Source organism: Bos taurus, chromosome 4 (assembly GCF_002263795.3).
Source record: "Bos taurus isolate L1 Dominette 01449 registration number 42190680 breed Hereford chromosome 4, ARS-UCD2.0, whole genome shotgun sequence".
Lineage (NCBI taxonomy): Eukaryota > Metazoa > Chordata > Mammalia > Artiodactyla > Bovidae > Bos > Bos taurus.
Window position 1 is genome coordinate 27,804,782 of NC_037331.1, and position 15,632 is coordinate 27,820,413.

At 46.4% G+C, this 15,632-nt stretch overlaps 1 protein-coding gene across 1 annotated transcript; it reads right to left on the bottom strand.

The window, feature by feature from the left end:
* Positions 1 to 13,098: 13,098 nt before the first annotated feature.
* On the bottom strand, positions 13,099 to 15,093 carry TWIST1 (twist family bHLH transcription factor 1). Its single transcript, NM_001191145.1, has 2 exons — positions 14,305 to 15,093; positions 13,099 to 13,777 (listed from the first exon to the last, which is right to left on the bottom strand). Exon 1 carries the CDS (start codon positions 14,950 to 14,952, stop codon positions 14,347 to 14,349), a length of 606 nt encoding a protein of 201 aa, NP_001178074.1. The 5' UTR covers positions 14,953 to 15,093; the 3' UTR covers positions 13,099 to 13,777; positions 14,305 to 14,346.
* Positions 15,094 to 15,632: the final 539 nt, after the last annotated feature.

Consider the following 15,632-nt stretch of genomic DNA (forward strand, 5'->3'; position numbering starts at 1 on the left):
TTGACAATGACTGCTTTGGGGGTGCTAAGACTGCTACATATAGTTGTAAGGGATGTTCACTGAACAAAGGCATTAGGTCCATGGGGTAAGGGAATCTGAAATCAGCGCAGCTCTGACTGATTTTCCAGGCAAGCCAGATGCCCTGTACTCATTCACACAAATCATATAGGCAAATGGCATCTGTGGGCTCCATACAAAAAGACACTCTAAAACACCTGAGTGAAATGTCTGACTATCAGTGTTTCAACAAATGTCTTATTTTGTGCTTACTTGGGTTTTCATTCTAAACATAAACCTGAGAGACAAGTATGTGAATTCCTCTGCTATAACAATATGGGACTGTCATATTGTCGTTTTTTTCTTTTAGATTTGAATTTTGCCTCTCTACCTCAGTTTCCCTCTTAGTATTGATATAATGGTGATGTCAGTTCGAATCAACAAAAATGTCATGCGACAGGTGCTAAACAAGGTCCTGGGATTACAGTAGCGAGCTGGATAGGCATTTGCATGAAGCTTAAAGTCTAACAAGCAACTATTAATCTACAGGTGGTGGTGGCTTAGTCACTAAGTCATGTCTGACTTTTGCGACTCCATGGACTGTAGCCTGCCAGGCTCCTTTGTCCATGGGATTCTCCAGGCAAGAAAGCCATTTCCTTCTCCAGGGGATCTTCCCGACCTAGAGATTGAATCCGGGTCTCCTGAATCGCAGGCAGATTCTTTACTGGCTTAGGTAGGAGGGAAGCTCTAAAAGCTATAGGATTTTGCTACAAACTGATAAATGTGCATTCAAAAGAAATAAAAATAGCAAAGGCAATAAAAGGTGTTCTTGGACTCACTTCTACCCTCTGTTGTTAGGTTTCCATTCTTAGAATGCTAACCTCTCCACTCATATTCTTCCACAGTTAGGGAGTTCTAATTTTCTGTACTATTCTAAAATAGGAGAGAAAATTGGGGTGAAATAACTACTGTAAGGGCCACTGTGCACATGCAGCAAATATCCCACAGATGAGACCAACCTTCTGTGATTAGAGGTGACTTCGCTATGATGGGCATGATGCAGTCACTTCCACATAGCCTTCAGACCTTAGAGAGACCCTCCAGAAATGTTTGTTGACTGAATAATCATGCCTCTGTTTAATTCAAGGCAGTGTCATAGTGGCCACCCACATGGTCTGTCATTTGGGGAAAAGTGTTTTGGGAAGAGTGAACATTTTGAAATTGCTTCTGCAAATCTACATGATATGTAACTCTACCTGTACAATTAGACAACTGAGTAGATATTTCACAGGAGTAAATGAGAGTCACTTGTGGTTATACATTTGAATAAGTTCACACATTCTTTACCCTGGTTGTTATTTTTCAGAATTGTGCTGCCTATAGTCTGATTTCAAGTTGTTATTTGCATCAGTAACTCTGGAAAACAAAAACCCACTAGGAAAGCATGTCAGACAAGAATAGATCACAAAATCAAAATGCCTCTGGGATCCTTTGTAAAGAGTAGGAAAACTCACTTATGATCACTCTCCTTTGGTTCTGTCTCATTCCATAATCCCTCCATGGGGTAAACTCTACTCCTGGTTTGTCTACCCCACCAATAGTTTCTGCACATGCTAGTTAAATTATCTTTTTTTTCCATCAGTTTTGAATTCATAAGAGTATTCTTAGTGGTAATTATCCTTATAAACAGCAAAAATAATGGTCTCAGGGCATTTTTCCACAAACAAGGCTTTGTATCAGTAATTGTAAAAATCAAAATAAAATAAAAAGTCCTCTTAAAGGTGCACATGTTCATAATATTACTATTGGAATTTTTAGGATAAAGACATACTCATTTTCACTCTTAGGAAATGAAAAGATATAACAGCAAAATAGGATTCTGGCCTTTACAGTTTAGAAGGTGTTATGTCTATGCAGGGCAGTGTACAGCCTCACTTATTAAGAGGCATTTTAGTCTTATCTATTTTGTTTATGCAAAACTTTGTAGTAAAAGAGAACGTTAATGAGCCTTGGGGAACAGTTGCTCAGATGGAAGAAAATGGGTAGTTCTAGTATTCAGGCCAATTCTGGAGTTTACTAACCTGTGAAAATCCTAAAATCATGCCTCCAAGTAAAGAAAAAAAAGCACTGAACTAGGCCCAATTAGTCTTGGGCAAATATCCTAAACACTGTGGACCTCAGAGTCCTTTGCTGTAAATTAAATGGCTGAATTCAATGAATCTAAACCTTGAGAGAAATGGAGACTTCATAGCTATGAGAGAGAGCCTACTGGTAACCAATCAAGGGAGATACATAAATCAGCATCCAGCTAAAATTGACAATGAGAACCTCTTGACTCAGGAAGCAGATAAGCAATGTCCAGCAACTCTTGAAGGCATTGTGAAGTGAGTCACAGGGAAAATTGGAAATAATGACAAACATCAAACCAACTACCACTATCAGGATTTATCAAAGGACTTAGCCCACCAGGAGATTAACCTGCAATTCAGCAGTAAAAGTCTGATGTCATTTCCTAGAACTCAGAAGTCCTATGCAAGCTGTGAGTGGAAAAGAAGCTGCTGCTCATTAAGTGGAAAAAGAGATCATTCCAAGTCACACATGAATGTTGCTCATCACAGCTAACTACAGAAATAACACCACCTGTGCCGCCTTCTCGTGTAAAGGGCCATCTCTCAACACGGCAAAATTATAGGTTGAAAAGAGTATTTGGATGAAACATTTCAGAAGACAATTTGTGTTACTTATTAAAAATGGCCACATCAGTGTACACTTCTCCCCCTCCACCACTGAAATAACGTTTGCTATGGTTACATCACAGACAGTCTTCTACAGAAAATAAATGCCAAACACACAGTTCAATGCTAATTTCTCCTTACACAGAATACAGATGACCCCTTTGACCACCAACCTGTCTTTCATGCTAGTTTTAGAAACTCTGTCAGGAAAAAATAAAAATTTCTGTGGCTTGTGGAACTTTAGGCAGGGGGTATAAGGTCTTGACCAGCAAATATGAAAGTATATTGTTTGGTTTCCTCTCAATATCGATACTTAGTATCACATTTTAGGTCTTGTAAGTGCTCCCATATGTTTCAGAAATAATTAAATTTTTATTGACATTTTGGCCTGCCTCCTAAAGATGAATATCCTTCAGCTGTTAAACATTTGATAGGTTTGAAGTTGGGAAAGTTTTTTTATTTAATATTTTTATGCTCTTGGATATATACATACAAAAAAAGACAAGAGGTGACCTAAGTCTTTTGATGTAGGGATGGGAACTCTAGGAAAAAGGCAACAACTTTCAAAACCTCTCAAGCTGCCCTTGGAGAGGAGGCGTGTCATGTGATGAAGCTTATCAAATCAGGATCCGTTCTACATAAACCAATCAACTCTGATCTAGTTCCGTGTTTTGTAACGTTATGAAGAACGAAGACTGCTTATACATTGGGAAATAAGGTTTTCAAAAAGGCCCTCAAGTGAATCCATTCTCTTTCACCCAGGAAATCAACTTGATGTTTCAGTGGGAAAACAAACCGCTGACCTTCAAGCTACTAAGATCGAAAGGATACGGAAGGCTAGAGGATGAAGGTTCATCCAAAAAAAAAAAAAGACTGAAATGGTCAGACACGGTTCCCCAAATAGATTCCCAGCCTTGTGGGATTCTAAGCAAATAACCAGAATATCACTCGGGGCCAAACCTTCATCTGTAAGCAGACATTTGCCAGCGGTGCCCTGGCCTCGACCCCTCCTCACCGCTGGTTTTCAAGCCTCCCTGGCTAATGGCTAATGGCTCCTTTTGCTAATTCCCTCCTTAATTTGCCTTCACCTTGGGAAAGAAGAAAGAAAACAATGTTTTTCCTCTCCATTTCCCAGTCGGTTACAATTCGAAAGGCGAAGGAATAGCTGGAAAACCTCCCTCATGGAAAAAGCGTCCGCTGGAGGCTACGGTGGGTCGGTCCCACCTTTGGCTTCAAGTTGACAGATGTGTTTCGCGCGTTCTCAGTGCTACGGGCCTCGTGGTCCCCTACACTCGCGCTAGCGTTCGCCGGGTCTGAGGTGCCCCCTGCCCACCCCCTCCCACCCCCGCAGCGGTGCACATTTCAACTTTTCAGCTTCCCAGTGGAACTCACAGTAATTGAGTCGGGAGGGTTATTTTTCCTGGCCTCGCCTCGCGGCCCAGAGACTGCAGGGAGCTTTCGAGAAGACATCGCCTCCTACCCCGCGACGCCCCGGCAGCTTCTGAGCGCCGCCCGGGCCTCCGCCCCGCGGGAACCAGGAGAGCGAATCTCAGCCGCGGCCAGAAGGCTGAGGCCGGAGGGTGAAACCACCAGGGGTCCCAACGGAGGGCTTATTCCCGCCCCGCTTCACGTGTGGGGTCAAATCGCATTAACACCAAACCACCAACGGGGCAGTAGCAGGTGGTTAATTGCAAAAAACAGAGTTAACTGCAAGAGACTAACTTTACAGGAGGGGTGACTTGGTTTCCCTCCGTAGGTTTGTCATCGTAAAAAAGAAGATCCCTCCCTCCTCCTTAGTAGGAAGGCGGGGAAAGGTTATCTGCGGGTCCGGGAGAAGGCTGGTGCACACAGTCGGTTTAGGGTGACCGGCAGCCGGCAGCCGGGCGCGGTAGGCGCGCGGGCTTCCATCCGCGCGGCTATTGGAAGCAGATTTCGCTCACCCCTGTCTGGAAGGTAAGAGCTTTGGCATCTGGAAGCGTCAGAAAGGAGCCTTTTGCCATAAATCATCCTGAAAAGCATTCAAATCAGACAAGCGTCTAGAGACCCCTTAGACACTCCGCCCCCAAAATCCTAGATCAAAGTGCAATTCCTGGAACCATAAACACCTATCATAAGCAAAATCCTGCTTATCTGGAGGATGCTAAAACTGAGGGGAAAAGACGGGGTAAGAGGGCATTTGTCGCTGTAAATCCCCTGCACAAAATTCACAAAGTCTATCTTTTAACATCGTCAACTGCTTTCTTGGAGGCAGCCAACCACAGCGCTTCTAAACTCGCCCAATGCGCGTTTCTGGAGTCCTCCGAACAGCTGGCGGGAGCATTTAGCACCCGGGACTGGACATTCGTTTTCGCTTGTGTTTTCAACCAGCAGAAGCAGGTGCGAGAGAGTCCGGGGTTTGGGAGGTGGGAGGCAGAGAAAGAAAATCCACTTGGTGCTAGTTCAGAGGACTGCAACCTCTCCTTACATAACACTAGGGCTGCAAACCTAGTAGTCCGAAACGTAACAAAACGAGCAGAAATCACGCGCCCAGACAATTTCTGCTCTCGCTGAACTCCCAGGATAGCTGCATTACATTTGTACAGTAACACTTAGCAAGTTTCCGAGATCTCTAAAGGGGGATCGTCAGAGGGACGAGAACACTAAGAGGGGACCGGGGAGGGAGATGTCTTCGATTCTGAGACAGCAATTTTCCCGCCTCGGAAATGAAAAGACCCTAACTTCCCCACGACTTCCTTGGTCAATCCAGAGTCAACCGAGTGTAATGAAATCTCTAGTCTGGATGGAGCATGGATGGCCCGGCAGGCGTGTAGGGCGGGGGGTGGGGGTGGGGGGTGCGGGGAGGACCGTGCAGGAGAGAGCTCCCCCCATGTACATTCCCTGCTGGGGGATGCGCTGGGCGCGCGGATACCGCGAGATGGGGCATCGTGAACCTCGCTGGCTGCGAGCGGACTCCGGGGCTGAGATTATTCGACACGTGTCTTTTACCCCTCACAATCCATTTCCTACGCGTGATTTACGAACGGACCACTTTGATCAGGCTCGGTTTCATCTGTCCACTACTTACAGATGACAGACGCGGCTGCTAAAAATGCCTTCTCGCTGTCTAAAAGTTTGCCGCCCCCGCCCCCCTTTCCCAAATACTGTGGCTTTTTCTCTGGCGATTCCCCACCCCCCGCCCCTTCTCTCCCCTGCCTTACCCCCAGCCCCATTTGCTCTGTTAGTTGCAGTCCCTCCGGGTGTTTTAAGTCAACAACAACAAAAAGCTCCGGGCAAGGTCAGCTGGGAGCCAAAACAGGCATATTTGGGGCACACTATCTCCTTGGTACCACAAGTATGGGGGTCCTAAGAAGGCTTCCAGTCAGGGACCTGGAGAACTCGCTCTCCAAGTGCTGGGGGCGGAGGAGCCCGCCTTCGGAAGGGGGTGGGCAAAAACCCCCTCAGTCCAGTCCCGGGACCGGTTCTGCCAAGAGAAGGGACCAGAAACCGGGATGCAGAGGGCATTGTCAGCCCACGGTTGTCTCCGGGCCTAGACTCAGAAGAACAACCACTTTGGCTTAATTGGGGAGGAAAGGAGGCGGTGGGAGAAGGGGGAGAGGGGATCACGTTACGGAGCCTCCTGGTCCCTAATAGGTAAAGGAAAAGCGGAGTCTCAGAAGCGGTTATTAATAGTAGATTGTGTGTGTGGTAGTAGTATTTCATTAAAACCATATCCTGGGACAGAGAGTTGCTTCTTTCGTGTTTCTTTGCTTTGTTATTACTCTGACAGAAGTTCCCAAAACAGGATTTTCCAAATCAAAGAATCCCTGGAGTCTTCTCCCCTTCCCAGCCCCCTTACTCCGACTGCTCCCGGTATCATTATCCCTGTAAGAATCCTTATACTCTTGATTTAGCTGGAGGACATTTAATAGCTGACTGGATTAAATATTGCAGACTCCAGCCTGGGCCATTTGAAAATCCGGGTCGTGGACTATGCCTAACTTCAGAGAAGGAAAACTGATCTATGAGATGTGTTTTAAATTTCACTCGGTCGGGGCCTGGAGAAAAGGAAGAGGAAGAAGGATTCTCTGCCCCAGTTACGAGTTAGAAGTTTTAAAAGGTGTGTGTTGATAGGGGGTAGCAAGAGGAGTCAGGGAGGAATGAGGCCAAAGGCAACCTTAACAAGAGGCTAACTGAAATGTCCTTCTTCCATGCGGAGAAACAGGGGCTTCATAAGAACATTTTAAAGAATGCTGATCTGGAAGGTAGGTTTCTGCCCTGGGAATGGAGCCCCAGAATTTAGGGGTGCATCAGCAGACCTCTGGGAAGGATTCATTGTCATTGCTAAAGTTGCAGCACTGAGAAGTTTTGTGTTCGTTCACTGCATGTTGGTGTTCAACAATGCTAACAGTTCTTTGGTGTAAAGTTTCAGGAACAAAAGAGGAAAAGAAATGTGGACTGTTTTGTCCAGTACTATGTTTAGAAATGGAGGTCTGGAAGCCTCAGAGGAGAGCTTTACATAGCAGAGTCAGCAAGTCAGGGTCCAACCCAACATTCATCAAGGCTGGGCAAATGCAGAGGGGGAGGATCTGAGATTTTAGTCCAACGCCCTTCCAGGTCATCACCAGATATGTTCTGTACCCAAAGGTGACAAAGCAAGGTTAGGTTCCTCCAGGGATGGCTAGATGAGTATTTAGATTTCATGCTATGGAGAAAAGAGATATGTCTGTTCATCTGGTCTTGTGCATAAAAAAAAAAAAAAAAACAGAAAATGATTAATCCTTAAAGCTAATGTGATCACTTAGAATATATTTCAATTCTGATTACACCTTTGGAAATCCAGAAAGGACTCAGAAAAAATCTGACAGTAAATTTTAATTTAATATTGTGGAAAAAATACTCCAACTTTGAAGTTCTGTTTAAAGAAGAAAGCTGAACTGGTGGCTAAAGAATAACTGTAATCCAGGTGCAATGTCAGTTTAACAAAGACTTGGGAATAGTGTTGCATTTAAAGGAAGAGTCACAGCACAGTTCATTTAATATACAACCTTAGAGTTATTGTAGACAAATATTTAAAACCTTAATATGGACAGAGACCCAAGCCTGTGCCACATGGTAGGTAACATTCACAATACCCCCATGAACCTCTCTCTTAAATACAGAGAAAGGAATTAGACTGTTCCACAACTGGGCAACTGCTAATTCATTTTAATTTTGTTTATAAAGCGAACTTCCTTCTTACATGTGGGGGTGGGGGTGGGAGAGTCCTATCTGTACAAGTCATTAAAAAAAGAAAAAACAAACCTTTCAACCAAACCAATGATTTAACTTGGTAAAGTCCCTACCCCATGGGCGGCTGGGATCCCCAGCGCTCTGGATCCTCCCCAGGAGGGAGGGATAACCCGCATGTCTTTCAGCTCATTCAAGCATCTTGAAGGTTTCGGGTCTGTCAGGCCTGGCATTCCTTCGCTCTTCTTATCACTCTCTACCCCTTCAAAAAGGCAATTGATTAGTTTCAGCTTTTCCAAACCGAGATTCGATATGTTTCTCAGGATCAAACGTCTTTGAGAGGCTAAGAGACTAACGTGGGGGATGGGGAATGTGAAGAAAGAAAACACGGGCAGGGAAGAAATGCGCCCTCCACCCAAACCACCCACACCCAAGCCACCTAGACGGAGGGGTGGAGGGGATGAGGAAGGCATGGGGTAGGGTGGCGCTGGCCAGAGGATTGGACTGTGACCCCTTCTGGAAGACGCACTTAAGATGTGTCTTCCCTTTCCGGAAGCAAATATTTAAAGGAGAGAATAGATATCTAGCGGAGGAGGTTGATGATTTATGCCTGGGTTTTCCTTCCAAGCATTTGCTTCCCTTATATTTACAGGCGTGGCCCCATTTGCAAGTTGTACATCTGTTCTCTTCACGTGACATTTCATAAAAGCCCTAACATCTGGGCAAGATAAACTTCCTTCAGGTACCTGCTTAACTTTTCACTTGTCACGCTCGCCTCACCCCAGGCGCGTCCCTTTCCCCTCTCCGCCTGCCTCAGTGGTGGGGTCTGTGGCGCGTTTTGTTCTAGCTAGTTTCGCTGGGACACCCTGCCCCCCAGCCACAGGTGACCCAACTTCGCCCCCTTCCTAGCGCCAACCTTTGCCAAGGCCAGTTTCTTCCGCAGAAACCGGTTCCTTACGTCTCCCGCCTCTGGTCCCACTGTCCAGGTAAGTGACGGCACCATCTTGAACCCAAGGAGACAAGTCATATTTTCTCGGATTCCGGCATTAGACCAAAAACAAAACAAAAAGCAAAGAAACGTGCTTAAGCAGCAGCAAACTCGCGCCTAAATTCGACCGTCTCATACACATCCATATACCTCAGCGCAGTGAGGGATAAGGAGCAGCTAATTTTGATGACTGCCTTTTCATTGAGCATTTGCTCTCTCTGGTAGAGAGCACGCTTTACAGAAACTTCATTTCATTTGCTCACAAGCTCCCCTCCCCCCGCTCCCCCCTCCAAAGGCTGCCTTCTGGACGAATGCTTTTAGAATTGCTTTCTTCTTTTCCTAATCTGGAATTTTGTTCCTCTGGCTTCAGCCTAAATGGCCCGCATAAGCACGAAGACACATCCACAAACGGGGAGGGGGGGGGGGCGGAAATAGAAGGAAAAGAAAATAGTCCACGTAAACAAGAAAGGCTGCAGGGGGATCGAGGCCCTAGCTGCAGCAAACCCCAAACGATCTCATTGCAGGGCGCCCACGAAATCCCGGCTATAATTGAGTGTTTTCTTTGAGGCTTTCTGACCATGTGCTTTTTACCATGGTTACTGTGACTCTGATACGAGAAGCTGGATATTTATTATGACTCGTCCCATCCTTTCCCAAAGGCTTATCTCCGCGGCCCTCATAAAGGAGAATAGAAAAGGAGAACTTTCCTGCCAGTGAGTTTAACCTGCCCCACCTTCCAGTGACCTGCCACATGCTCCTTCTTACTTTATAGACATCTGGGAATTCCATACATGCCTTAAACTCCAATTACACACCTTCTTCAAAGGACACGTGCTTTGATTTGCTAAGAAAATATTAGGAGGGCTCACGTTCTGGGGCCTTGGGACAAAAGCAAATGGAAAATCTATCCCATGGCCTGTTTACTGGGTCCATCTTTTGCTGTTCAGTAAGCAAGGATTATTAATAATCCCGTTTGCGTTTTCGAGGGCTTCGGTTGCTAGGTGTCTGCGAATCAGTGGGGTGATTGGCTTTCAGAAATTATGAGGAAACCTATTTCTCTTTCCGCTTTGCCGGTACACTTTCCTTCCACTTTTGCCGGTGCTGGGGGCGGGGCACGCTTTACGGCAAACCAGGAGAAAAATCTGGAAAAGTGGCCCCCGGGGAACCCCTCTCCCGACCCCTGTTTGTGGCTGATGCGGGCCTGTCTCTGGAAATACGAAGTTGGGCCTTGGCCTGAATCTCTTGCTGCTGCTCCCCTTGCTACCGCTGACACTTGGAGCCGCCTCCTCCGCGCGCAGCGGCCCGACGCGGGGCCAGGGGCTGTCCACGCGGTCCCCGGAGGCGTCGGACACTGTCACCCTCCCCACGTTGCGGCCCGCCCGCCACCCACGCCGGGGAGTCCGGGCCCGCCCCCGCCCGCGCTAGCCGCAGGTGAGACTCCCGCTCCCCACGGAGTTCTGTTTGGGTTTCCGTGGCGTTTGTTCCCCGCAGGTTTGTTTGTTTTTCTTCAAATTACAGATGCAGGGAAAACCGCCTGACATCATGAGAGTGGGACAAACGCTCACTTTGAAGGATTCCTGGGCAGGACTTCAAGTGAAATCATATGCCTGAGAAGAACTTGATACCGGTCTAGAGAAAATAACCAGTTCTGAGTTTGCCAAACCGTGGAATGTGCAAAATGCTCGACTTTTTTGCAAGAGGCCAAATGTCCCTTAAAAAGCTCCATTATGAATATGAGCCTGAGGACCGAAGGAGCAAGAAGCTTGTGTCCTTGCTGAGTGTGGGGGAAAAGTACACAGGTTGTGAGAGTTTCTGCTCTTTAACATTTATTAAAATGTTCCACTTTGGGGAGGGTACCTGCAACTGTGCATGAATTATCATTTGTGCATGTGTTTGTTAGCAAGTGTGTGTAATGTGTGTGTAATAAAGAGGAGAAATGTGTGTAAGGGGAACACAAATGTACTGCTTTCTTATGATTGAACCCTATCAATCTAACGAAATTAAAACCATGATTAAAAGATCATGTGCACAGCAGAGGAAACGTTCTTAGTCAGTTATTTAGAATTCATCCAAGGCAATCTAATACAATACTTTCCCTTGACTGAATACATTCTGGCTAAAGGGTAAAGACTCCTGGGTCCAGATACCACATTAAATTCTCACTTCTGAAACAGGTAATTCATCCTAAATGCCCTTTAAATAAGAATAGGTAATATAAATGAAATGAGATGAAAATAGGAAACATGGATAGAAACACAGGTGCTTCATTTCTGTTCTGAAGCAGAATTGGCATTGTGGTGTGTAAGGGGTGGGGAAAGTTGGGTATACAGAAATAGTCTGGCAAGCTGAAAACTGGATTCTTAATAGTTAATATTTTCCACTGTGAATCCTTCTCACTCAAAGCAAAACTATTCACCACATTTCTTTCATTCATCTGAAAATTTCAAGAAAAATATTAGCTTCAGTTTAGTATTTAGTATTACTCAACATAAATGTGACATTTGCTTTTCTCCCAAGTTGAGAACTCTCTCTCTCACACACACACACAAGAAAAAAAGAAAAAAGGCAAATGGAAGGCTACCTTTTTTGAAACTTTCAGTTTCTACATCATCAGAGATAAGATCGGAATTACCTTCTCGGTGGATGGTCAGCTCCATTCTGATGTACGTCAAGAAATCTGAAACATCAAATAGTCAGACCAAGCTAGTAACAAGATTCCTCCATGAACAATTTAGAAAATGGAGGTGGTTCGATGACACAAAAGAGAAAATCACCTTCTAGATGCCCTCCCTCATTTTCTAGGGCATCCTCTGTTCTACACACACATACACACACACATACACTCCACAAATAATCAGTTTCTGCCCTGTTATTTTGTAAAGAACTATAAAAATCTAAAAAAGCATTTCCTGAAGCTTTCACTAATCTTTTGGTGTAAGTAAATTCTACAGGCTCCTTATTGCAAAACATGGTCTAAAATACTTACAATAATAAATTTACAATATTGTTATGTCAGCATTCTATGATGATGTGTGAAAAAGAGGGGAAACCTTCAGGTAATATAATAACCTCAACCAGAGCTGAGCAAACACTGTTTCGAGTCATACATTTATTTGCCATAGTCATTATTTGAATTAGGCAGCAAAATTCTTTTCCAGTTTGAATACATCCCTAATTATACTTGAAGGCAATAAGCCGGATATAACTTAAGAACTTAGTGATACAAACTCACTATTTCTAATGGTATTCATTATAAAAGCTAGTATTTTTCTGGCCCAGAAATAACTAGAATGAAATAAAAAGTCAAGTACCATTTGTCCATGTTAACTCTTTTACTTAACTGATTCAGATTTTGTATACATGTAAGTAACCGGGGAAAAATTCTGTGGATAAATTTTACAAAATATATTTGCTAGTGAACTGACTAGAAAATGAACAGTTATAGCATTTAAAATTGTAACTGTTCCAATAATTAATGAAGATACTGAAAAGTCAGGTTCTTTAATTGTTTTCTGTGTAGCTGTATGGAGCAGCTTATAAGGAGCTTGCTTTCCAAATGGATATCAATATGGGAAAATATTAACTTTGACTTTTTGTTTTAGCAAACGACATTAAATGTCATTCTTTTTTGTGAGAGGAAGTTAAGCAAATTATAAGTGGAATTCTCTTTTATGTGGAATTAAACTTTATTTTCTATACATTTGTAGTCATTTACATGTGTATATACACATCTATCTATAGATAGGTAATTTTGATAACCCTTTATGTATACTTTCACTGAAATAAACCTATTACTTAAAAATCCTCATAAAGTGTGAAGAGTATGACAAAAACACACAGTAACAAGAGAAAATAGTGCTGACTTATACTGCTTATTTACTTAACTGTTTTACAACTGCATTCTCAAAATATAAGCAAGAGAGGTGAATAACTATTAAGTTTTTGCTGTCTCGGGACCTGATAAGAGATGAAGGAGAGATGCTAAGTTCACTGAACACCAAATGGCAATAATGATAAAGCTGTCTTTCTACATAACATGCCCCTACCTGTCAATAACTAAGTTTTTTTCACTGCTTTGTTTATATTAATGCCCTCTCACCCTCCTGGGTGTCTCCAGAGTTAAACAAGCAGGTATTTACTGCCAACTTAATCCTTTAAAAATATAGACCAAACTTTAAGGTTCTTACAATTTTCAATCATATTTATTTATTGCAGAAAAATAATGTACAAAGATATTTACAAAACAATCATAAAAATATGAATGCATTTAGACACCGGATCTATTTGCATTTTACCATGGGTCATCAATAAATAAATAGAATGTTGTTTTTTGTTATTTTAAGTTTTTTTTTTCCCTCAGAGGAAGAATGAAAAAAGGAATTAACTGACTGTGATTTTGTGAGTCAGTTTGATCCCAATATTTTTATTTCTAAAGGTGTTCTTAAAATCCCTCTGACCGTTACCATTTTAAAATGGAGAAAGTCCATAATGATGCCTTTCCTTTCAGTGGCTGATTGGCACGACCTCTTGAGAATGCATGCATGAAAAAATAAAAATAAAAACATTCTTCGTCAAAAAAACAAAAACACAAAAAAGAGGAACACAAACAACTGTTCAAACTTCTATCAGAATGTAGAGGTGTGAGGATGGTGCCGCTGCCCGTCTGGGAATCACTGTCCACGGGCCTGTCTCGCTTTCTCTTTTAAAAGTGCGCCCCACGCCCTGTTTCTTTGAATTTGGGTTCTGCTCTTCTAATTTCCAAGAAAATGTTTGGCATATATATTTATTTTTAGTTATCCAGCTCCAGAGTCTCTAGACTGTCCATTTTCTCCTTCTCTGGAAACAATGACATCTGCAAAAACCCAGAGGGGGAAAGTTGGTTATTGTTTAGGTCTCTGTGGCTGTTTTGTAAAACTAGTGAGCACTGTTCTTATCACCACCACGGAGAAATTGCGCTGAACAACCTGGAAGGATTTCAGCCCAAGGGCAAGAGGAAGTGGGTGGGCGGAAAGAAGGAGGAGGTGGAATTTGGAAACATTTGTTTTAAGGAGAACGAAAACTTAAAGGCAAAAGAAAGAGAGGCGCTGGCAAGGCTGTCCTTACCCGTGACCCTCGAATCTTTTTCAGTCTTCCCTCCTGTCACGCACACTCACGCACACGCACACCCCTCACCAGGGCGCATCCTCCTCTCCCTAGCGGGGACTGAGCTCCCTTCCAGGAACGCGCGGGGGGATGAGGTGGCGGTGCCAGGTTGGGTGTGAAAGCGGAGAGGGGAGTGGGAGACGGGGAGGAAGGCCAGGTGGACCGGGAGCCGCACCCCAGCCTTCAATCTGTCTGCCACCTGAGCGGCAAAGGGGCGCAGAGGCGCCGGGTCCTTACCTAGGTCTCCGGCCCTGCCGAGGGGGTGGGGAGCTCCGCCTGCTAGTGAGACGCGGACATGGACCAGGCCCCCTCCATCCTCCAGACCGAGAAGGCGTAGCTGAGCCGCTCGTGGGCCACATAGCTGCAGCTTGCCATCTTGGAGTCCAGCTCGTCGCTCTGTAGGACCTGGTAGAGGAAGTCGATGTACCTGGCCGCCAACTTGAGGGTCTGGATCTTGCTCAGCTTGTCAGAGGGCAGCGTGGGGATGATCTTCCGTAGGGCGGCGAACGCCTCGTTCAGTGACTGCGTGCGCTGGCGCTCCCGCACATTGGCCATGACCCGCTGCGTCTGCAGCTCCTCGTAGGACTGCGGACTCCCGCCGCCGCTGCTGCTGCCGCCGCCGCCCGCGCCGCCGCCGCCGCCGCAGCCCGCAGACTTCTTGCCACGCTTGCCTTGGGCCGGGCTGCCAGGCTCCTCGCCGCCTCCGACGCCCCCGCCCGCGGCCCCGCCGGGCCCCGCGCCGCCCCCCGCGCTGCGCCGGCTGCTGCGCCGCTTGCGCCCCCCGCGCTTGCCGCTCGGGGGCTGCTGCCGGTCCGGCTCCTCCTCGCTGTTGCTCAGGCTGTCGTCGGCCGGCGAGACTGGCGAGCTGGACACGTCCTGCATCATCTCTTGGGCGGCGACGTGCGGCCTCGCGGGCCCGGGGCAGAAGGGCGGCCCGGGGAAGAGGAGGAGAGCGGGGCGCCTCAGCCCGCCAGCTTCCCCCGCGCGCGGCGCCGGCCCGGGCGGTGCGGCCCGCGGAGGAGGGAGCGGGAGGAGGGACAGGGAGGATCTCCGCGGGGAGGGCGCGCGGGGGAGGCGGGGAGGGAGGCGGGAGGGGGAGGGGACGGTGTGGATGGCCCCGAGGTCCAAAAAGAAGGCGCCCAACGGCCGCACGCACACCCCGCTCGGCCTCCTGGAAACGATGCCGGTGTCGGCGAGCCCGCGAGGTGTCTGGGAGCTGGGCGCAAGCTGCAGACTTGGAGGCTCTTATACCTCCCGTGCAAGCGGAAAGTTTGGGGGCAGCAGTGTCATTGGCCTGACGTGGGGAGGAGGGACTTTTCGAAGTTTTATAGGAAAGTTTCCGCTTTCCAGCCCCCCTTTCTCCGTCCCCACCCCCCTTCCTCGGGGTCTAACAATTCGTTCTCCCAAACCATTCAAAAACGACCTGGCCCAGGCGGCCGGCCCTTCTGCCCGCCTCCTTGCTGCCCTCCCCCTTTCTTCCCCGCCGCCCTCCGCCCGCGGGCGCGGGGCGATTTCCTTCCGCGCCGGAGCGCGCGGGCCGCACCCCCGCACCCGAGCGCAGCCCG

What these genes read in the sequence shown, in the direction of transcription:
- TWIST1 (NM_001191145.1), bottom strand. Translation starts at nt 14,952, where the DNA reads ATGATGCAGGACGTGTCCAGCTCGCCAGTCTCGCCGGCCGACGACAGC.